General features: G+C 38.3%; 2 protein-coding genes across 4 annotated transcripts in view; one reads left to right on the plus strand and one right to left on the minus strand.

Annotated features, from left to right (window-relative positions):
* AP3S1 (adaptor related protein complex 3 subunit sigma 1) overlaps nt 1-20,848 on the minus strand; it is a 31,406-nt gene extending 10,558 nt beyond the window's left edge. For 2 of the 3 annotated variants that reach the window (XM_064502445.1, XM_064502446.1), the window contains exons 1-4: nt 20,540-20,848; nt 16,750-16,841; nt 13,945-14,056; nt 6,556-6,627 (exon numbers count right to left, since the gene is read on the minus strand). In XM_064502445.1, coding sequence (XP_064358515.1) covers nt 6,556-6,627; nt 13,945-14,056; nt 16,750-16,841; nt 20,540-20,608 — 345 coding nt within the window. In that variant the 5' untranslated portion in view covers nt 20,609-20,848. The remainder of the gene's footprint in view (nt 1-6,555; nt 6,628-13,944; nt 14,057-16,749; nt 16,842-20,539) is intronic. The other variant, XM_064502444.1, reaches the window with a different exon arrangement.
* Nucleotides 20,833-23,603, plus strand: ATG12 (autophagy related 12). Its single transcript, XM_064502447.1, has 4 exons — nt 20,833-21,042; nt 21,205-21,341; nt 22,751-22,813; nt 23,159-23,603. Exons 1-4 carry the CDS (start codon nt 20,874-20,876, stop codon nt 23,216-23,218), a joined length of 429 nt encoding a protein of 142 aa, XP_064358517.1. The 5' UTR covers nt 20,833-20,873; the 3' UTR covers nt 23,219-23,603.

Raw genomic sequence — 23,603 nt, forward strand, 5'->3', positions numbered from 1 at the left:
ATGCTCACCCACCATAGATACCAAGACGAGGCTCGGAAGTAGAATTAATATACCTGAGCTGACAGCCTACACTGCAAACAAGGAGATTTCACATCTAGGACTGGAATTCACAACCAGGACTCAAACTGAAGGACTAAATAAGCCAACAGGAGACATTAATGAAATGGATATATCCAAAATCCATCTTGTCTGCATTCCTGATTTGGAGATGTGAGCCGTGGCTCCCACGCGCATGACTCTGTACGCGCATTTTATCTAATGACTAATGAAGGGAAAAAAAAAGCTTCCATATACTTTGCAATAAAAATCCAGAGGTAATGTATTGTAATGTAATATATAATATTTCAGTCTCATCATAATTCTGAAAGCAAGAAACATTTGATTACTTCTGTGAGCTAAAAATAGAGTACAAATAATCTGATACTTCAAAGCATAATTCTGCTATTATTTTGGATATTGTTGTCATTTCCCTGTGCATCAAGGATAGAAGTAAATCTCTACATCAGACAATTGTAAAGTTAAGTGGCAAGTAGTCATATCAAGAAACTACCACACTTCCTGTTTTAGTGACATACCTAAAAAGCAATATTGAAGTCATTCCTCTGATAAATCATTCCCATATTTCCATAGAAAAATAAAGTAAATGTTAAGTGAAGCTCAAAAACAGCTCTTTTCTCTCAGCCTACTGCTGCTGAACAGAGCTTTAAGAGTCAAGTATTTCTGAGGATGATTAAAAATCCTTACTAAGCCATTCTCTTTCTTCTGGTAATATAATATGTGCCCGATAACGTATGCAACTGAAAAGCAGAAAATAAAGGTGGGACCAGAGAATTAATTCCCCTGGCTTGTAATCAGATCAATTTAAAAGCTCTTAACATCAGAATCAGAAAGGAAGATGCAAACATGGTAACCTGATATTAATATGCTCTACACTGACAAACTCCTTGGCAAGAAACATACTACCAATATTTACTCCTTTTTACCAAAAAGTTATTTTTACTTATTGCATAAGGAAACAGTATATAGCTGTACACAAGTCAGAATTAGTGTGTGTGTACATATATATATATATAGAAAGAGAGAGCAAGCGAGAGAGAGCGCAAGCACACGGAGGCACGTTTGCACACGAAACTAAAATCAAGAAGTGGCCCATTGCGATAGGCTACATGAAATATTAACCCCCAGAAAACTAGATGAATTCGCATCTGGCTGCAAATTTGCAAAGAATGATTTTGCAGGCAATTCTCAATTTTACTCATAGGGAAGGCTTGTTAATGTAGGCTGATGATGTAAAAAGTTGACTTGATATCAAAAGCATCTTATCAAGATGTTGATACTGAAACCATTATAAAAAAAGTATTAAAATAGAAGTGGAATGAATTTTGTTTCTTTAATGAAAAGTTAATGATAACCACTATCATAGAAGAAATGGCATTTAGAAGATGACACATCTCTACTACTGGCAATGATCAGAAAGATTGCTATTTCGGAAGAAGTCTGGCTAAAAACATTGTGGAATCATAGTTCAACTTAATCAACACTAGATTTGATAATTCCCTAGACAGGAGATTGTAGAAAGAATGTGTTTTAATGTTAAACAAATGTTTCTGCCTCAATTGATCTCAGTCATGCTCCATTCCAAGATCAATGATGCTTTTAAGCCTCTTCAACCACTGGAAACAAACCATAAAACCTATGAAGTTCTTCATAATATAGTATTTATCTGGTGATTTTGGTTATATTTTAACAAACATTTACTATGCAAGCATTTTAACATGCTATGAAATGTAGAGTGCTTTCCCTTTTCTAATTTCTGCATGGGCAATATACTGACTTATGGCAGGACTGATCAGTAATTCATGTCTGTCCCTACACAACTAAAGTGGATATAGTGCGTTTTTTTTTTTTTTTTAAAGTCTCATTAAAAATACTGTGTAACAGCATAAATATCATCACTTTCTACTGCACATCATAGATTTGAATTTTATTTTCTTTTTAAAAACACAACTAGATCCAAAACAGCAACTGCAGTCCCCACCTCCAGACTGAACTTATGGGGAGTATTTCTCATCTGGCTCTTTCTGGAAGAGCTGGGGATATCAAGGAAAAAGTTCCAACTGCTACTTGATAAAAGCCCTAAAATTCAGAAGCTATTAATTTTTATGTAAAGGAGGGAGGAAAACAGAATAATATTCTAATTGTTGAAGAATACATTTTGATGACTAGAGGATACCTGAAACTGCATTGGTAAGTACTGATGAGACTAAATTCCAGCCTACATACTTGGGGAGGAAACAGAACAATTATGCCAGTTCTGGTGCCTATTTTTTTTCCCCCAAATACCTAAAGGTAATTAGAGTTCTCTCAACACCAATCATAATGAAAATCAATTTTTCCTCTAGATCACAACTGACATTGTAAATTAGACCACATCTAGAATACCACATCCAGTTTGGGACCCCCAAGTGCCAGACACTGTTAAACCAAAGTGAGGTCACTGGAAGGCCCTCAAGATTGGGGGGAAGAGGGAAGCTGGAGCACTCACCCCGTGCAGAGAGGCTGAGGGCTGGTCCAACCTGGAGCAGGGCCGGCTCCAGGGGCACCTCACAGCAACCCCCAGCACCTACAAGGATTAGCAGAGGGAAACAGCCGGGCTCTTCACAGCACATGGCTTGAGGTCAAGGGACAACAGGCAGAAGCTGGGACAAGAGGGGGTCCGGCTGGCCATAAGGAGCCCTTTTCCACCCAAGGAGGCCAGGCAGGGGCACTAATATCCCACTGTTCTTGTTTCTCATAAAACGCAACTACTGTTCTTCATCTTCTTCAGGTCCTTCAACATTTCCATCGTATTTCTTCCTTCTCTGCCTCCAAAATCTTGATTGATCTTTAACCTCTTCTTCTCTGCAAGCTGTTCTCTACCTTTAATCATGCTTGCTAACCTTTTCTGTATTTTTTCCTACTTCCACTATGCAGAATATAGTAGGCAGTTCTGGCATGCAGTATTTTAAAATGTGTATAAACCATGGATTGACAGTGACTTAATGAAATCTTCTTTCTCCATTTCTCATCTAAAGGCATGCTCTTCTAAATAATAAAATAAAAAAACATTTTGAGTTGTTAAGCTAGCATGAAAGGAAATGATTATGACCAAAAATATTATGCAAATATTATAATACATTTATTCCTTTCCCTTAAACATACTATAAAATAAATCAGTAATAGCAAAAGTTTGCCACATGAGCAGTGGCAAGGGTAACATTTTTAACATTAACCATTTTTTCTTCTTTTTCACTGCAAACATTTTATATTACTGAATGTGTCATTTTTCTCTATTTTTTTTCTAATTAAGTACTTCACTATGTATTTTCCTAAAGAAACAGAAAAGTTTTCTGAAATAAAAAGCATTAAGTGGCAGTGAAGCATAATGTACCTGTTTAACTGAAAGACTGATGGCACATGGAAACATTTTACATTTAGATTCTAAAAGAGATCAGGCTGTTGAGAGCATCAACTTTTTAAAATCTGAAATTGCCATTTTGCAATAATAATTTTGAGGTACTTTTACAAAATCAAGAGTGCTTCTTCTATTCTATTCTCTGTCTAAAAACATGAATGAATGCATTAACAAATGTTGTGAAGGAATGCACCAAGAGCTTCTCCCTGGAAAATGTGGCAGATATATTTTCTTGTCTTCAAAACTTTGCAATCTGATTCTGGAGGTTCACTGTTCTACTCAGAGAATAAACTTTTGGGATACTCCCAGGGATACTTCAATAGTAAAAAAACTTGTAGAAAAAAATAAAAGTATTTCCTTCTATCCATAACTGAATGGATTCCAGTATTTTACTTGTTAAAGGTGCTTATGATAGCCTATTAAGTCTTTTCCATCAGGAAGCATTACACTGCTGGACTCAGTGTGGGAATCGGTATAGGACTGAAATAAGCCTCCTCTTCTGGAGGAAGTTGTGCTCCAGTTATAGCAAGTCCTTGTTTAATAAAGCTTATTGTGGAGGGGTGGGGGGGGAAGCAGCCTAATTCTCTCCTGCATGAATTACCTCCCCCCAAGTCATCGTCTGCTACGTTAGATAACAAACACTATCTCATTCTCTCCAATATTCCATTTGCCAACTTAATTCCTAGCAGTATACCAATATTCTTCCTGAATGAGCATCTTTCTTGGCTCCAGGTCATGATGAGCCTTCGCTGAGTCCTGTATATGGATGGCCACCTGATGACGATAAATTTTTCCTTGCAGAAATGCCACAATGTTCTTCCAAAGAAACAACAGTCAAACTGCTGAGTTTAAGTCTTTTTGATGCTAATCAATTTTTTAAAAATAAATGCATTCTTGGGGTTTTTTTTAGACAGTTCTAACAATGAGAGAGGAAGATAGTCACCTTCCTCATCTCCATCAACCACTGAAGACAGATCAACAGGTGGTCATACAAAGCAATTAGTTAATTCTTTCTTTTCTCAACACCAGACCACTCAAAACACAAGTATCTGAATTATTTCACCCCAAACAGCTCCTGCATATAATTAATAAGCGCACATTATAACTAAGAGTCTGCCTATACCAAAGACCCAGCAGCAATCACTATTCTTCCCTACTGCACAGTTGAGATCTATCAAAAATATAGGCCACAAACATCTGATGAAAGAAAGTTATCACACGCTAATACAGAAGACTTGATACATTCTGCCTCTTGGCAAGGTGACTTTAGCAGCGGTTTAAAGAGAGAAATCTCAGCTGTAATTTCATTCTCTCACATACACATCCTGTTTTTCTAGAGATGTATGAGAATAGTAAATAAACTTAAACTGTATCAAATAGAGGGTTTTGATCCTAACTCATACTATGAAGCAAGTCTTACCAATGAATTATGCTGAAAAAATAACAGAATGGAAATGACATCAGATTAGTCAGAACTGCACAACACTAACTTTAGGTGGTAGCCCTGCATTACAACAGATGTTCAGCTTTCCATGTTGTACACTCTTGCAGATTTATATTCAAATAAAATCATTGCACTGGTTAATGTCATTTGCAAAAACTTTTCAGCTCAAGGTTATGCTGATCTTTCATTTTGGAAATGGGATACTTTTGCTAAAATATCTAATTAGGGATGTAGGGTTTGCATTTTGTTCAGAGTTTGAAAATTCTAGCCCGAACATTTAATGGGATTCTCATGTGATGTTTTTACTAAATTAGCTGAAATACTTCACTTGTTGAAAACCATTTGTCAAAGGGAAGCCAAAATTTAAGAAAATATCATCTCGTCATTAGTAATTTTAGCAGTTAATAACTTAGCTACTACAAAGTAAAGTATTTTTTTTGAGAAATTTACTTTCTGGAGCACCCCAAGTTATCTACAGGAGAAATATATCCCTAATCAAACATAAGGCATAAAAAATTACCTCTGTTAAGATATGCCATTGAATGAAACATGCCACAGAGCAAAAGCTTTGACTGCGTAGCAGCCACAAATGTATTCCGCAGCAAAGGATAAAGACCAAACTCCTTGTCACGCAACACCTGCAAGATTTGGGTTCTCTAAGCTCAGAAAGTCATTTTACAAATTCTTTTGAAGTTTAATCAGTGGTTTTGAAACCAGTCAAAGGATAGTTTGCTTGGCTGAAAATCCTAATGACCTTTCATGAACATGGTATCAGTTCAAACACCTACTCAAGGTCATTGGCATTTCAGTGTCTGCTTAAGGTACAAATGCTTCTTCCTTAAGAACTTCATGAGTTTGATGCAAGTTTAGTCAGTTTCAAAGTGTTAATGTCACATAGTGAATATGTTACTATCTTTTGTCCACTTCTAGTGATATTTGTCTCATTTTCCATTCACATCTTCTCCTGTTGATGCAAAAAGAGGTTCACAGATGGGGAAAAGCGACTTTGCAGAAACTGACAGCAGGCACAAAAGGCAGCTGAAGGAATGAAAATAATATCGCTGTATTTTCAATTCTTATCATTCAGGTATTACTTATAGCAAGAGATGGCAATGTCCGTCTAAATGAAAGATCACAATAGTAACAGCTCTTCTCTGAACTAGTTTAATAAATAAGACCCTTATTCCAGAAATCTGGGAACATTCAAACAAGACTGTATCTAAATGTTTGAAAGAAAGACAATGTTGGTTTGAGATTTAGAAGAGAAAGCTCCACACAGCATCCAAGTTACGTAATCACAGCATGTGAAAGGCAACTGCCAGATTTAACTGGAAAACCCCTGTAAAAATTTCAATTCTGAGTAACATAACACCTACACATAAACAAAATAGAACAAATTATTTCATAAAATCAAGTCCTACCCTGAAAAATAAAATATTCAGGTGTCTCCAATTTTACAATTATTTATGCAATAAAACTACACAAAACTCTCAGACACATTATTTTTTCTTTAGAAAGACATGTTCCAGCATATTTTTCAAGTTTTAAAAATAATATGTTGATAGAAACTGTCGAGATTTCACTGACAATAAGAGTAGGATCAGTTGAACCAGACATTTTATTTGACAAGAAATATTACAGAAATTCATCACAGTACCTTGTCTACATGGAAAATTAAATCCAGTTCACAGACATTTTCAAAACATTTGTCTAGTGTTTCCACGAATACCTGTAGAGGTGGGAAAAAAGCCAAGGTCAAGCTTTAACAGAAACTCAATTATTCCATTGTGTGTGATGTTCAACAAAAGCAAATATGGAAAATAAACGTCATGTAGATTTTAAGACACTAAAAGCACCCACAGAAATTATGTGGTTAACATTATTATGTCAATAATATGTTACTTGTAGTCAGTTGGAGAGGGAGAAATTGTATGCACAAGTCATTTTATGTTATAACTCTGCTAAAAGACACAAACAAAATCTAAAAAAGTAAGTTGCATCTTGGAAAAACAGTAACATAATTGTGCTACAATTTTCACAGCTGTGATTCAAAGCTTTCCTTCTCATTTCATTAGAACCCAATTATTAAGCAAAAATCTACTACTTTTTTTTTTTTAAACCAATTACTACATTGCAGGCATCTGTTAACCAGACTACAGTTAACTTTGCCACACAGAGACATCCAAAATGACTCCATGCAAGCTGGCAGGGTTTGCCAGCATCACTGCTTCTGGGAACAGTTCAGGGAGCAGTACAGCAGCTTGCACTTAGTTTAGACCTGCCCAATTCAGGAGGGACCAAGGAAAAGGTGGCTTAGTATCACACCTGCTGATCCTTTGGGAACAGTTCAGGGAGCAGTACAGCAGCTTGCACTTAGTTTAGACCTGCCCAATTCAGGAGGGACCAAGGAAAAGGTAGCTTAGTATCACACCTGCTGATCCTTTCAAGGCATGCCACCACAGAGACTCAGATGTTTGCACCTAGGCAAATAACCCTTTCTTGAATTTAGAATATAAAAGTTCACAAAGCAGAAAAATCCAAGCAATTGCTACAGTCCAGCCACTGATGATCTCTGCTGGATATGGGCTGTGTGTTACACTGTCCTGGTACCTCCGTAACACATTCCTTGGTGCACAGTTTTAGTCCATTAACTAGAGCATCCCAGCCCACAATGAAGCCAGATAATGAAAAGATGTCTATACCTGCATTCCAGTAGTTCCTACAAAGTTACTAGATTCATTAATTATGAATATGAAATCAAATTTGAGCCTTTATTCTTTATTAATCCAGTCCGTTGACACATGTTTAAAAATTGTCCAAGGTACTGTACAAATTCTAAGTGGCGAATCAGTTATTCTGGAAACTAGATAGGCCTTTGTTTTGGAGAAAACAGTACAAAAAGAATGATATGCAGTACTTGGTGAATTATATGATAAATTTCAGTGTCCAGTTTGCAAGGAATCATATCACTGGTATACTTAACAATACAATAAATAGGGCTGATGGCTAGCACAGATACAGCATGATTTTCAAAAGGTATTTTATTCATCACATTCTGTTCCTGCTAATTACTACTATTAATAATCACCATTTTAAAGTCAAATTATATCAAACAGATTTTCAGTGCATTTAAAATAAGGATTATTCTTTAACATCAATGTATAATTTAAACTAAGAACACTGAGCATTTTCATAAGCAGGCTCAAGACAGGGTCACTGGCAACAATTAACAAACTAAATGGAGGGGTTTCTGTTAAATTTTACTGAAGCTAAACAAAAGCAGACCTTTTTCTTCAAGTAGTTGTTAATTTGCTGTGACAATAAGAGTCTTCTGTAAACAAGGGAGGTGAGCAAGTAAATAAGTTATCTTAAGCAGCACGAACTACACAGTTCACAATTATGGGTACCAACACTACTGACCAGAGATGCTCTCTTATTTTCCTTGTAACTTAGCAGAATGGGGATACAAGGACAGTGCTGTTTGACATTAACTGCAGGAAGAAAATTGAAAACACAGGATAAAGGTAACCTCTTCCTAAAGGCTTCAATTATACAAGTTAACAGTTTGAAAAAAAAATATTCATATATATTACTAAGTTTGCACACAGATCTAGGTATTCTTTCACATTCATGTAGTGACTTGAAAAACAAAGTTATATACTGAAAAAAAAAAAACCCCACACACCCCCTTACAAAAGGCCAAGAGACCCCTGAAGAGATGTATATTCAGTAGCAGTATGTACGTCCACATATCAACAGTACCTTTTGTGATCTTCTTCCAGCAAGTAGGACTTATCCCATAAACAACACTTGATTCATAGCTACAGTGGTGACTTTTTAAACCTTTACCTGTTACACAGTAAGAACAGCACACAGTCCACAACTCTCAGACCTCTGCCTGCAATGCACGACCAACAACACACACTAAACATTTTTGTAACATAAGGGAAATCTACCGGCACTAAGCATTCTTCAGGTAGAGTTTTCACCAACTAAAGATTTCTAATGGAAACCTTTGAAACATCCTCAATTTTCCATTCATGATGGAGAATTTGTCCAGACTAATGGCAACACTGATACGATACAGACCTATTATGAATTACTAGTCTTTAAAAGCACTAATCTACATGGCAAGCTATTTTTTACACTAACATTCCTTGCTCCGTTTTAAGACATCTCAGAATAATGAGTAGTACATAATATGTAGTACATAAAATTAGAGGCACTTCGCTTCCATTATAATTTTGGTTGAGTCAAATAAATTGCTCATTATAACAAGCTGTGCTAAAGCAGATACAGAATTTAAGTACTTCAGTAATTACTTCAGATGTGTCAGACTTGCAGATCAAAATAACCAGAAAACACACCAATTGTTTCAGGGAAAAAAAACAACCATCAGTTGAAGTGTACTTTGCAATGTTATCAGACAAGACAAACCACCAGACTTTACATGAACCACAAAACCACCATCTGAGAGACTGCTGACTTTCAAAGAACTTCTAAAAGAAAGAAAAAAAAAAAAAAAAAAAAAAGAAAAAAGGAAACAAATTCTAGTGCAAAAAAAAAATAAAAGAATTAAAATGGAAATAAGTCATCTCAAACCAAGACCAGGAAAATAAAGATGTAAGAGTAAATTCACATTGATTAAATAATTATAAAATCAAAGTGAATTTCTAGCTCCCCCTTGTGCTTAGTCTTTGAAATCATACAGTCTTTCGCACTTTGAAGAAAACAAAGCCCATGCACACCTCCATGCAAGTAAACAGCAGGGGGGAGACGGACACACACAACTCCCTTTCATAGCAAATAAACTTCAATAAAGCCAGATACATACTGGAGAGTAAACCATAACAATTTGATATTTTGCTTCTTATTTGATACACACACAGCAACAGAATGCAGGAGCTCACAGTACTCAGTAGTATGTCAAAAAACGTCATCTTTACCATGAAGAGCCTATTTTTTAATTAGGCAAATACTAAGAAAAAGGAATAAAACACATTCAGACTGGGAAGATAACAAGGCTAACTGAAAAAGTAGATACCTAATCAATGAAATGCATCTGATGCTAGATGCTATCAACTACTATCAAATACTAATAAGTGCAGGTGCAAAAGATGAAGCACAAAAAAGCCAGACATGACTCAGATCAAGAAGATCTCATTCTCCTTTCTAGGCTACACAGCAGTGGTAAACATTATGAGAGAATTAATTCAATCTGCCCACAGAAGATCCTCCCTTCACTGCTTTTTGCTGTTCAAATACTACCTGATACTCCAACTAGTTTAGAACATAACAGTCTTATAATACAGACAGTTCTCCATACACAAGCCTGATTCCTCTTCTGCTTTGAGACCTGTGCTAAGTTACCCTTGCATATCACTGCAAGCATCCAAGATCAGCTGTGGCACTTCCATGGCCCTTCTAATTGGGAAATCCTTGGAGTAACCATTGCATTTTCCCACGCTTACACAGTATGTTGTAAAACAACAAGCCTTGGCACCCGATATTGCAGCTTTCTTTCAATAAATTTAAAAAAACCCTAGCCATTCAGATCCTACAGAGCAGGCCTAGATTACAACATAATGAAAAGACTGTAGAAGTCACTCTCTTCAGCTGATCAATCAAAACAAAAGTGCATTAGCTTTCAAGGCTAACACTTTCAAGGTTAAAATGCCAAACAAAATGTTTTTTTCATTCTAGTTTTCATTCCTGCCCTCTACTTTTCATTCAACTCTGTTCTAAACTAAAATATTACTTTACAAGTAGTTGGGTATTTTTCTACCAAAATAGGTTTCCCAGACACTTGCCTCTCCCTCTCTTATCTTAATTAGCGTAAAAGCATCTCTGATCACAATGATTTATCATAAGGAACTGAGAAATCTACCTTTCAAAATGAACAGTACTGTATTTTTCCATACAAACCTTAATGATCAACAGCAACTTGCAAGATTATCCACAGCTTCCCCAGGAAGACCGTGATCTCAGTGATTTAGCTACTTGCTGGGGCAATGTGCCTTGAAAGTATAGCAGTGGGTTAAAAATCTTTAAAAAAATGTTTATGTTGACATAAGCATTTAGGTGCTTAAGGTAGTTAGGTACCATTGGAAATTTCATTCAATTTCTCCTCATGCCAGTCTACAGCTACTTAGAATTTTCTATGTATTTTATTTCCATGTGTTTTAACATTACACTCCACAGACAAATGGGAAGAGCCTGAAATAGCTACAGCTAACCACATAATTTACACTGAATCCAAAAGACTGTAAAACCTACCAAGCACCATACACATGCCGACCCATCCAATTAATTAAAAGCAACAACAAATAGAACCTTACAAGTGTTTAAAGAAAGAAAACAGACAAAAATTAACAGTGGGAACTTACTTGAGGTATTAAGTCAGGTTCAAACGCGGCTAGTTTGTACCCAGTACAAAAAACAGAGAGTGTCTAACTTGTGACAAACAAATGCAGTGCATCTCTTAGGTCAGAACCAAGCTCTGACCTAATGGTGATGTAAGAGGCCTTCCCAGAAGTACTCTAAGTATTTCCACATACAACAAAAACGTTATGCTGAACAGAACTGCAGGCTGCCATATGTAATCTAATCTACTACAGATTTACTCAATTTACAAGAAAGACTCTCTATATGCTAGACTGAGCTGTAGGTCGATTTCACCAATTTACTTCCAGGAAATCATAAACTGACCCTCTAAATAACCATTTCTTTAAACAATTCAATATATGTACGATTCATAACAAACTCCAGATGGCTTACTCTTAGCTGTGTTGACTGTGAGTTATAGTAAAAAAATGTGTATGAAAATGCAGCAACAATTACGAATACATAAAAAAGACAAAGCTTATTTACTCGAGTGGATGTGTATATGCATATGGTGCCAGTCTGGGCCGCACATGGGGTTGAAATCTAATAATAAGCTTTCTGAGGGCACTTTCCCAGTATAAGATACATTTAACTCTGACTGCTATTGCTGCGAGGATTCAACAGATCCCTCTTGTGAGCCAGACTGGAAATTAAAAAGGTTTAATTGATCTCTGTATACTTTCAACTATAATCAAATGGCCAGCTTAAAATGAATTGGAGAAATGGGAACACTGCAAAGGTGCAGGTACAATGGTGAGACTGTATTTATAAACAAAATCATATGTATCAGACATAATAAAAGTATTTCTATAAACAGAAATAATATTTCTGTTATCTCTGCTTCAAGTAACTACATTTTGTCATGTAATTAAACACCGGGCCTTAATGGAAAAGATGTGAAATACACAGATTGAGAGATCAAAATCAATTAAAAAACTTCTGTCACAGAAAGCAACAACATTATAGAAATGTTTAAGAACTGCCTAATTCAGATTGTTTGACAGGTCAGCACACATATGAAGCACTAAGCTCCAGCAATTTGCTTCAACATCAGAAAGTAAAATTTAGGTTACTCTACATAACTGGAAATAACTAGAAACTGCTGAGCATCATTGTTTATATATAAAGTAGACCACAATGAGTGAAGTGTTAGTTGAACTTTGCATAATGGTCCTCCAAAATACAGCAGGTCAGAATGACTGACCCAGATAGTCTTCCCTATCCTTATCGACTCTGATTAAACATGAGATATTGATAAATACCACTTTATCAGAAAAACATCACTAAGTCATATGAAATATTAAAAAACTTCTCTTCTCACTTCATAAATATTTTAGCACTTCCAGATAAGAAGATACACTAACCAACAAGACAACTCTGTAGAACAAACTGCTAAAAATAGATGAGTCCACTATACACCTCACTCGGTTAACTTGTGTTGTTCAGATATTGCAGAATGTGTCTATTGGCAAGGATGAAATAAGAATCCAGGAAAACAATTTCTGTCTCTGCTACCCACACACCCACCTGTAAAGACAGTTTGGATCCACTGTCCAGAGCAGCACTGAACACTGAAGAGCTGTTTTCAACGCTAACAGGTGACTCTTAGAAGCTGTTTATCTCGGTGAAAGGTCTGCAGGGAATTGTGAAGCCTTTGAGGCTGACAGTGCTTTTTGCAGTGAAATAATCAATAGATAGAGGCCCATGCCTCAAGACAGCACAGATTTTAGTCATGTAATAAATCAATTTTCTTATGTGCAAGCTTTTAAAGGTTGTAATATTCCAAATATATGTAGGTAATACAAACGTAGTTCAAACAATTTATTTCTATTGAATCAAGTTTTAAAATGCTTAAATATAAGTGAATGAGATAGAGACTTGTTTTGATGCAATGATATATATAACATTTTGGGCAGGGGCTGTGGGGGAAAATTTTTCACCACACCTGACTGCACTAATTACAATCTTCAATGAAAAATTGTTCACATACAAATTTAAAGTTGAAAAATCACTAGTGTAGTCAAGCATTCTCTTGACATAGAAGTGTATTACCAGACACAATTCTCCTTGCTGAACAGGTACAGACATATTTACCAGCTTAAGTCATACATGCCTCAACATCAAGTAGTTGAACAGTATTTATAATCATTTGCTAAAGCATAACTGACTACACTCTTAAACAACAAGGATGTTTAGGTAAGTTTTATCCAAAGAGGTACTGGGTGTTTTAACCTGCTACACAAACACACATAAATACGCGCATGCGCGCACACACACACACACACTTACTACATAGTGGCAGCTTTATGTATCAAAGCTCTCAATCTAAACTTGTTTTGGTTGATGTCTGAACTGCACCATGTTGACCTGAACACTTCTAGAGGCAAAGCAAAGCCTCACAAAGCTGCAGCAAAAAATGGCTGATTAATGCTCTGTAGCTTCCAAATGAACTGTTACTTTATCACCAACTTGGGAAATAACTCTGTCAAGGAAAGTCCAGAAAACTGCAAACTATCTAAAAGTAATACTCTGCACTTTGAGTACATTCATAGTATGAAAGTCACCTTTACTTTCAAATAGTTCAGAAAAAGTCAATGTTAAATACTGGAATCCTAAGGTACATAGAAGTAGAATCTCACTTACAAGAAAACAAAACACTTACTTGTATTAGGTCTAAAATGCCAAGTTCACTTTCTGAAGAATCCACGCAGAAGACAAAATACAAGGTGGCATAGTGTCGGTAAATTAGCTTGTTGTCAGATCCACCTATTAATCTAAATGGGAAAGAAAAGAGGAAAGCTTAGTCAGCATCTCAGGATAAGCTGGACAAACCCCCAAAGTTATCTCAGTTAATAGGAGGCCTATTGTTAATGGCTTGAGCTCTCCCAAATCCAACTAGACAACAACTTTTATTTTGAAATATAATTAAAATGGAAGAAAAACAACAAATCATCAAGACAGCTCATGTGACATTTACCACACAAGCACAGTTACTGTTATCCATATGGACATTAAATATGCTGACATATGCACCTTCCTATTACAATCAATTCAGACAGATCATGCAGGCTAGTGTTCATCCAAAAATGGTTATTAGATGTAATTCCATGACACACTAGTGGGCACTGTATGGACATTAATCTGCATTACTAAGAACAGAGCATATGCCTAAGCAACATTCCCTGCCCTTCTCAGAGAAGCTACCAAGAGAAGAAAAATATAATGCAGACTGGTGTTTGGATTAAAGAAAAAAACCTTAAATTGGCGTCCATCATAACCAAGAACATGTAACATTCTTGTGCTATATAATATTAGATAGTACGAGACGACTGTACTCCAACCAATTGCTTATGATGCAATGTTAAAGTGCACGAAAATTTAATTCCTTCTATTGCTCACTAAACATCAAGTTAGTGAACAAGGGAAGATCTCTAAGCAGAAATGTACTTTTACTCTTCTGCTGTAGCCTTCCCCAAGGAGACACATAACTGTAAGAAGAGATGTTCTTTACATCATTAACATTTGCTGTCAGTGGTATGAGTGCTGTTCAAATAGAAACGAAAATATTTTGTAGCCTAGAGCTACACACCTATGAAGCTCACAATTCTCCCTTAAAACTGTACCAGAACTGGATCACAAGCCTTGTGAATAATAAAGCATCCCTTTATTTTTTGTCTTTATCACAGGAACTGTGCAGGGGGAGAGGGGAAGGGCAAGGAATAAGCAAAAGTGTCCTAAAAGATTTGTTAAGCACTTCGCCTTGCATTAGTTAATGCTTGAGGGACAAAACAAAACAAAACAAAACTTTGTTCCTAAACAGCAGGAATTACATTTAAGTAATATCAGGGGGAAAAAAATAGAATTGGAAAGAAATGACATGTAAAGTTTCCTCTTCTGTGCTTTATTTACCCAATTCATCCATACGCTTCAGCATACAAAGTTAGCATACAGTTACTGTTGAGGACTTGGAGCAAACTATAAAACAATCCCTGCCCTGGGAAAAAATACCGAAAAAATATATTGAAATGGCAACTCTAGAAAGCAGGCAGCAGGAGGAAAGCTGGAACTGTTACCTCTGCCTCTTGGGGCTTTTTTTTACTGCACAGCTATGATTTTTTGAAAGACCACAAATAGCTTGTCTTTCACTTCTAGAATTCAATCCAGCATGTTTCCAGCTTGTAACCACCTCCAAAAACAGAAACACAGAAGCAAAAAATCTACAGCTGAGCACTTGAAAGAGAAGGATTTTAGTAAAAATAATAAATAATTAGGGATCACCTTGATCAGGAAAAAGACATCATAGCTGACATGGTATAGGTACATGTTTAACCATAACTCCGAATACAGTAAGTTCGGGCATTAACACATTAGCTTTCATCTATTAGAAATTTCCATTATTAGAGATTATGATAGTATGTTTATTGTTCTATATTTATACAGAATATCATAAACTTGCTACATCAACTATGACTCCTTTTCCTAGAAGGTGGTTGTTCATAACTATTTAGCCTTCCTGACCCCCCCCCAAAAATACTCCTCTATTTCAGAATTTCTTTTAATCAAAGCAAGACCACACTAAAAAAAAGGGAAAAAAGATATGATCCATGAGAGGATATTTTGGGTGTGCCTTCTGAAAAAAAAAAAAAAAGAAAGAAAAAAAAAAGGAAAAACACCCAACAACTAACTTTTATAATCTATACTTAAAAGGAAAATCATGCAAAAAGCATTAACCTAAGCATGTAACTAAAACACCTGGCCCTGAGACATTTTAGCCAACAATTCTAAAGTGGACCTTTACTCAAAATATAAGAACAACAAAACTGGTTCAGAAAGTGTTAAACAAGGAACCTTGGGATTGACTACTAACAGCTAACATCTAAAACTCAGGTTGGTCTATATTAGTAAAAAAAAAAAAAAAGTCTTGGTTAAAACTGCACTAGTTAGCATATTTTAAAGATATCTTTTCCCTAGTTCACACAGCAAGCCTGAACTCTGATGTAAAGGTAGGGGGAATCGTTTTATTGTAGACTGTCCACTCAAATTTTAGGAGCTCGAGCTTAAACACCAGCTACAAAATATTTCACCTTTCTCAGCGGATACGACAACTGCCAATATCTCTTAGAATAAGGCCAGAAATCTTTAGCTAAATTATAAGGAAGCTGGTTAGGTATCATCCGTCTGTTTCTTCCCCACCTTGTGTCTGAAATACCCCTATAGCCACTAAGTCAATTATAGTAGTAGAAAAAGGAAGTTTTATTGCTTAACTCATTTAATTATATTTACATATGTTTCAGTAGTAAAGAATATGTATACTCAGTGCTGACATAACATTGTTACCAGTGCATTAAAATATTTCAAGTGACATGATGCTTACATTACAACTGTAAAAACAGTTATGCCACAAGCATTAGTGATTATCTTCACTAGCTGAAGAACATCGGACATTTAATTTGAACTTTGTACTTACAAGCCTCCTTCTAGGAAATTACAAACATTTTCATCACGTTTCGATACTAAATGGAAGGTTTCTCTGATAATTTGTTGCTGTGTATCTTCACTCTGCAAAAGAAAACATTTTTTGATGTGAATCTAAAATGAATTAATCAGCAATACACAGCACACACCATTAATAAATATAATTCAAAGTACATGAGCATCCTCAAACTATCAAATTTTGATGCCTTAAGTCTGCCCAGCAACAAGCTGCACATTGAAATGCATAAAAACAACACCTCTGGTAAAAGGAGACATTTTTGCAAGTTAAATTGAACTAGCAGAGGACTAAACTACTGTGAAAAACCTGTGAAAAAACTGACTGTTTTTAAGAAGCTTAAAAAAAACACCAAGACTTAGAAATAATTCCTTCAAGTAAATATAAAAGCTTCAGAATACTTCACATCTCCACTGTAGGCTGAATGTTTATACACATGCTGTGAAATTAATTTCAGCCATTACCAGGGCAAAAACACAGTTTGGGGGGGGGGGGGGGGGGGAGAACAACCAACCAAACAAAAACACCCCAAATCCACAAAACATCACTCTTTCTGAAACAGGTCAAAATCCAATGGTATCATGAGCAACATCTTCTGTTAAGCCACTAACTTACCTTCTAACAGTCTTTCATTGATCAGAAACATCACTTCTAAAGTCTGAATTCACTGGTCTCTTCCTAAGTTCCCACTGTAATTGTCCTTCTACCACCGCACACATACACATCCTTTTGCTACCCATCTAGAAGTGCAGGATCATTTTCAACAAATTTATAGTCCAGTTCAACAGTCAAAAAAATTACATACAATTCTTCATATCGTGTGCTTGCTTTATAGCGCAGAGCCCTGAAGTCACCAAACATAAGAGTTACTCCTCCAGCTATGCGAGTATAACTCGTCATTTTAAACCATTATATATATATATATATACCAATATATATAACATTCTTTGCTAAGGCAGTGCATGTATCTTAAAAGGGACTTCAGCTAAAACCGCAGTCTCTTGTGTGACTGCTAATGAAACAAAGCTTGGTATCAGCCTGGTTTATATTTATTCCCCTCAAATTCATGTGTTATTTTACAAAAAAGCTCTAGAATACACAAAGACATTTACAAAACACATGAGCAGCAGTAAATTGTTCCATGAAGCACAGCTGAAGCAAATGCGGGGTTCCTTTGCTTTTATAATCTGTGTTCCCTAAATCGTGTCTGCCTTCCTCTAGTGCAGTAACCTCACCTTCTTCCCCCATGTTTTCTGACATCAGGAAAGAGATTATGCGTCTTCTTTCCTTGAGAAACTGAGATACATGCTTTTCAGTAACTAAAGCATAACTTTTGTATTCAGAAACTGCGTTTACTTTCAAAGTTACTCAGAAACTTGTTCTGAACTTGGAAGTTAATAGCCACAGGACTATATTGTAAAATATAAAACCACAGCACATGCATCTTCCTACTTAATTGCTGAGAATTATTATTACTCTACTTAACTGCAAAGAATTATTAACTTAATTTTATTCAAGAGCAACACATCCGATCCTCTGTATCAGGTTTAAGAAAAAAAAAAAACCACTCATGTTCTGTCAGTTTTGTTGTCACCAAGGAAACAAATGCATCTTTCACAGATCTGACTCAAAATAATCTCTCACAAAGAAAGAGACACTTCCACTTGTAAAAAGAAATGAAGATTTCTCTCTAATACTGGTTCAATTGATATCAAAGTGTGCATAAGTTTCAAAAATGCCATAAATAATCCTATGTTATTGAAGCCACACACGAAAAGATAATTAAGACAACATTTACACCTGTTTATATACACCACAGAGACTTAGAAAAAATCACTTATGGTAGCACAATGCAAAAACAGCTTGGTTGCAAACCAAGGACTACTAACTCTGGACAAGAATACTGACATAATTTTTAGTTTAACATATTATTTAAATTTTCAAATCTGCAAAGTGCTCCCTTTATACAGGCATCTTAACCTACTGCATGCACTGAAGATTTTTTCTACTTCCAATGATTAAAGCAACTGGATTAGACTGTAGCTCACAAGAAAAATTTGATTTTCTCTCAGTATTCACTTCTCTCCTTGCTCCACCTAAGACTATGCATTTAGAACATTAACAAAAGATACAAAAGTGAAATTACAATGGAAACTGAGAATGGAAGTGAACTACTTCACATTAATTCAGGTTTTACATACCAATGTCTTCCATCCACCTATCTTACCAATTAACTGTTACATTCAGACTGACAGGAGGGGGGAAAAAAAGCCTTTTTTAGTAATTTACTGCAACTCTGCAGTTAAAGTCATCAAAAAAGGAGCAGGGATGCACACAAGAAGAATGAATGCCTATCAATATAGGTAAGTGAGACTGCTTTATTTCGATTTTTTGAATTTGAAATGGTAAATAAAAGATATCTGCGTGGTAACCCTGAATCCAGGAGAAAGGAGAAAACTGGTTTAAAAACAGGTATTAGAATTTCTGAATATTGTCTTTCCTATGAGACGGGATGCAATTCAGTCACCCATGACAATGACCTGTATCAGTTACACTCCTTTATTAAAAAGCCTGATGGCGCAACCTGAACTCTCACAGTCCTCATTTCTACTTAGAAGTGTACAAAGTAAGATATATCCCTTCCAATAAAGTTAAATATGACTTTTGTAATGGCCAGAATTGTAAATAACTAGCTATAAATAAGAATAAGTAACAGCATTACTGAAAAAGAATAATTTTGTTTATATAATTCTGAGAAGCATCATGTGTTCTCTTGTGTTTTATGTCCAAGGTCAGCCCACGCAGAGTTTTGCCTGCCTGCTAGGAAATGCAGCACAGGATTAAAACATTATCTTAATGTCTCTGATCCTTGAATTAAATCAACTGTTTTCAGTTTGTTTCTTAACTCCCTGTGGCTACACTTCCTTTTCCTTCAGACCAAGTGCCTACACTGCATTTTCTGAGCTGCTTTGAAATTTGCTTCCTCCCATGTAAAAGAACATATTTTTCCAGCTCATTACATTTCTTTGCTCTCTGAAAGTTTTCAAAGGAAAAGCTTATGCTTACTGACCAATTACTTTCAAGGGTCCTATAAAACCGTATTCTCATCTTCCCAACTCTAGCACCGCCGCCGCTGTGTGGAGACATGTCGCACTACATCAGGGATGCAGAAAGTTAGGATAAAAAGCAGCGCAGAGTTTGTAGTGGAGATCCCACAAATAAGATCGGAGAACCTAATCTGCCCTTGAAGTAACCTGCCTTCTACTACCTTTGGAGCTACTAAAGCATAATTTCTAGGGAAAATAATATTTGATGGGAAACAGCTTTCTTTACAATCTCATTTTTGTCACTGAAATCGCCCCTCAAAAAATCCCAGCGCCTTCTGTTTTTCTCCACTCTCTAAGCCCGTCTCATAACTGCCTTTAGGCACACAACAGCAGACGGCAACACCCGACAAAACAGCCGGGGCAAGACCCGGACGCGGCCTGCCGCCGGCGGGCGGCCGCACTGTCCCCGTCTGCAGGCTGGGCCAGCCGGACCCTTAACCATCAACCGAGGCGACGCGCAGGGAAGCAGCCGCAGGCAGCGGCGGGGACGCCCGGTCTGGCGACGCGGCCGGGCTCCCCCCTGGGCGGCCACAGCCCGGCCGAGCCGGCAGCCCTCAGAGGCCCGCGACCCCCGGACCCCCCGACCGCCCTGCGCCGCGGCCCCCGCCCCGAGCCACCCGGGGAGCCCCGCCCCGCCGCGCGCCCGGCGCCGCCCGTACATAGCGCTGGTAGAACTTGGAGAGCCGCGGCTTGCCGTGGTTGTTGAAGATGAGGATGGCTTTGATCATGGTGGGGCCGCGGCGGGCGGGCTGGCTGCGCCCGCCCCGCTCCGCCCTCCCCTTCCCCCGCAGGGCGGCGACGGCAGCAGCTCGCGCGCGCCCACGTCTCCCCGAGCCGAAGCCGTTAGCGGCCGAACGGCTCCCGCCGCACGTGACCCGCCGTCGCGTCACCTAACAGGCGGCTGGCAGCCCGCGAGGGCCAAAATGCCTTCCAAAGCGAGCTCGTTAGCGCGGTGCCGTGCGTCACTTCCGCCGGCGGCTTGCCGGGAGCAGTATGGCGGAAGCGGGGGAGCTGCTGCCTGTCTCGCCTCAGAGCGAGGGCCGCAGGGAGGGCGGAGAGGACACCCAGGAGGGCGGAGCCGCAGCAGGGACTGCCGACCCGGCTCCCCCCTCGGCTGGCTCGCCGGGCACCGAAGAACCTGCCGGCGACACTAAAAAGAAAAGTAAAGGGGGGAGAAATCGTTACTGAGCAAGGTGGGGGGGGGGGAATTCTGCCGTGATGGGCAGGCGCGCTGGCCAATGGGCGGTGGGAGCGCGAGGTTCCGGCCAATGAGGGGGCGGGGGCGGGCCCCGCGCGGCGCCGCTAACGCCCGCTGCCTCCGCAGTCGACGTGCTGCTGAAGGCGGTGGGGGACACCCCCATCATGAAGACCAAGAAGTGGGCGGTGGAGCGCACCCGCACCATCCAGGGCCTCGTCGACTTCATCAAGAAGTTCCTCAAGCTGATGGCCTCCGAGCAGCTGGTACGCGCGGGCCGGGCCGGGCCGGGCCAGGGGCAGCAGCCCCTCCTCACTTTGCCGCATCCCACCCCATCCCACCCCTCCTCACCTCTCCTCACCCCACCTCATCCCTCTGCCTCCACTTGCCTGGGTGCTCCTGGATATCGCAGGGGGAGCACGGCGAGCTGGTGCAGAAGAGGGTTTTGCACTTGGCAGTGGATTCAAGTTGCTGGAGTAATGGCTTTACGGGGAGACTGTCTAGGCCGTGGCTCCTAGCAGGAAACTTGGTGTAAGGGCAGCAGCAAAGCTACTCAAAGGATGCCCCATGGTATAATGCTGAGATGAGCCGTAGCTGCCAGAAACAATACCATGTGGATGTGCTCGGGCTGCAGTTCTAGCCTCTCTGGTTTTTTACTATGTGTTTGTTTTTCCTTGTCTGATGCTGTCTTGCAGCATGGAGCTGCATGCCTGTTGTGCAGCAAGATGTTTCAGTGAAAGGGCCATACTGCCGTACAGCTCTAAAAGTCAGGTATATGGAGAAAGTGTTAAGGCTCTAAAGTGTATGGGATTGCCTTTCTGAATACTGGTGGCTGTTTCCTTCATTTTTTTTTCTTTTCCCCCAGACAGTTTAAGATTACTGTCACAGGACAGATTTTTTTTTCCTCTTCTAAAATGGGTAGTTTGGAAATACTTGCTCTTTGGCAAGCCCAGTGCTGATATTGTTTGAGTTCATTCCTCGTAAGGAGCCCTGGTGCCCTTCTGGTAAAATAAAAGATGGAACAGCTGGAACAGATATACACATACAATTGCATTAATTTTGCAGTTAGCAGTAAACTCTTAAAATCCATATACTTCAAAGTTTTCATCTAAGATAAAGTTAGAGCTAGATCTATTAAAATATGCAACTGCATAGCCAAAGTATCAGATAAAAACTGCTATCCTTGGTGTGGTGACTATTTAAATCTACATGTGTAAACAGTTTTACTAACAGTCTATTTCACCTAGTGATTACTAGAAGGGTTTTTGTTGGAGCAGGAAGTGCGAAGGATGACTTCAAAAAAGAACAAAATAATTGTAGTTTCTGTGAATGTTCTAATTGAGCAAGCTTACAATAGTGGGAATGGGTTGGATACTCAAAATAAGAGCCAGAGCTAAACTACTGAGTTAACTTCATGCTGCCATGTGGGAGACTAATGGGTGAGCTTGCAGAAGGCAGCGGTGGGCACACTTGCTTTGGCCAGTCAGACATGACTCCTGGAAGTCATGTTGGCCCTGTGCACTAAAGTGAAAATACCAATGGTAGTTTAATGCAGAATTTAAAGATTACAAAATAAACGGAGAACAGAGGATAAATCTACCCACCGCTGGCTGAAGAATGTTTCTTCTATATACCTTACAGGGAGATGTTGATTTTCAGTTTTCTTTTCTTGCAGTTCATATATGTGAATCAGTCTTTTGCTCCATCCCCAGACCAGGAAGTTGGGACCCTCTATGAGGTGACTTTCAATTTGAATATCTTTTCTAAATATACTTAACAGAATCTGTCAATATACTTCTGTCCCTTAAATCTGCTATCATCCCTAGCTATGCTGGTAATACCAGATTTAGTGTAATATAGTTGATGTTCATGGATCTGTATTAATATGATTTAAAGTGACATTATTTCATACAATCTCTGGAAAAGCAATCCTTCACGTGCAGTATGTTGTCATGCCTCCCATTATGATGCGCTTTCTTATGACTAGCACTATTCCATGACACATTTATCTAGTTCGGTTTTGTTTTATTTCATGTATGTGCTAGCCCATGAATAATCTAACTTTTTTTTCCCCCTCTTGCAGTGTTTTGGAAGTGATGGCAAGCTGGTACTACATTATTGCAAAACCCAGGCATGGGGATGACTGACAGGCAATACAGCTGTTTAGGTGCAATCTTCAGAAATGGAAAAGGGACTAACCTTCAGAAACTCTGCCTATAAACACAGAGAAAGAAGGATTTGTTTTAACGTTTCTGCCTATGACTATACCTTTAAAAACAATGCAGATGAATAGCATAAAAGAAGAGCTACCTAGGCTATCCAATCATGTAACTTTCTTCTAGTGCCATCTGGGATACAGAAATCTGCATGTGCCATCTGTAGAATAGAGCCAGCTCTCTTGCTGCTGAGCTCCCAGTTGCTGTATTTGAAGGGAAACTGCTTAATGTCTTGAGGACTGGACCATTCTGTCACTCGATGTGCTGTACTGAAGATAGAGCTTCTTTTTATTAAAAGGGATATTTATTGCA

This window comes from Dromaius novaehollandiae, chromosome Z (assembly GCF_036370855.1).
Source record: "Dromaius novaehollandiae isolate bDroNov1 chromosome Z, bDroNov1.hap1, whole genome shotgun sequence".
Taxonomy (NCBI): Eukaryota; Metazoa; Chordata; class Aves; order Casuariiformes; family Dromaiidae; genus Dromaius; species Dromaius novaehollandiae.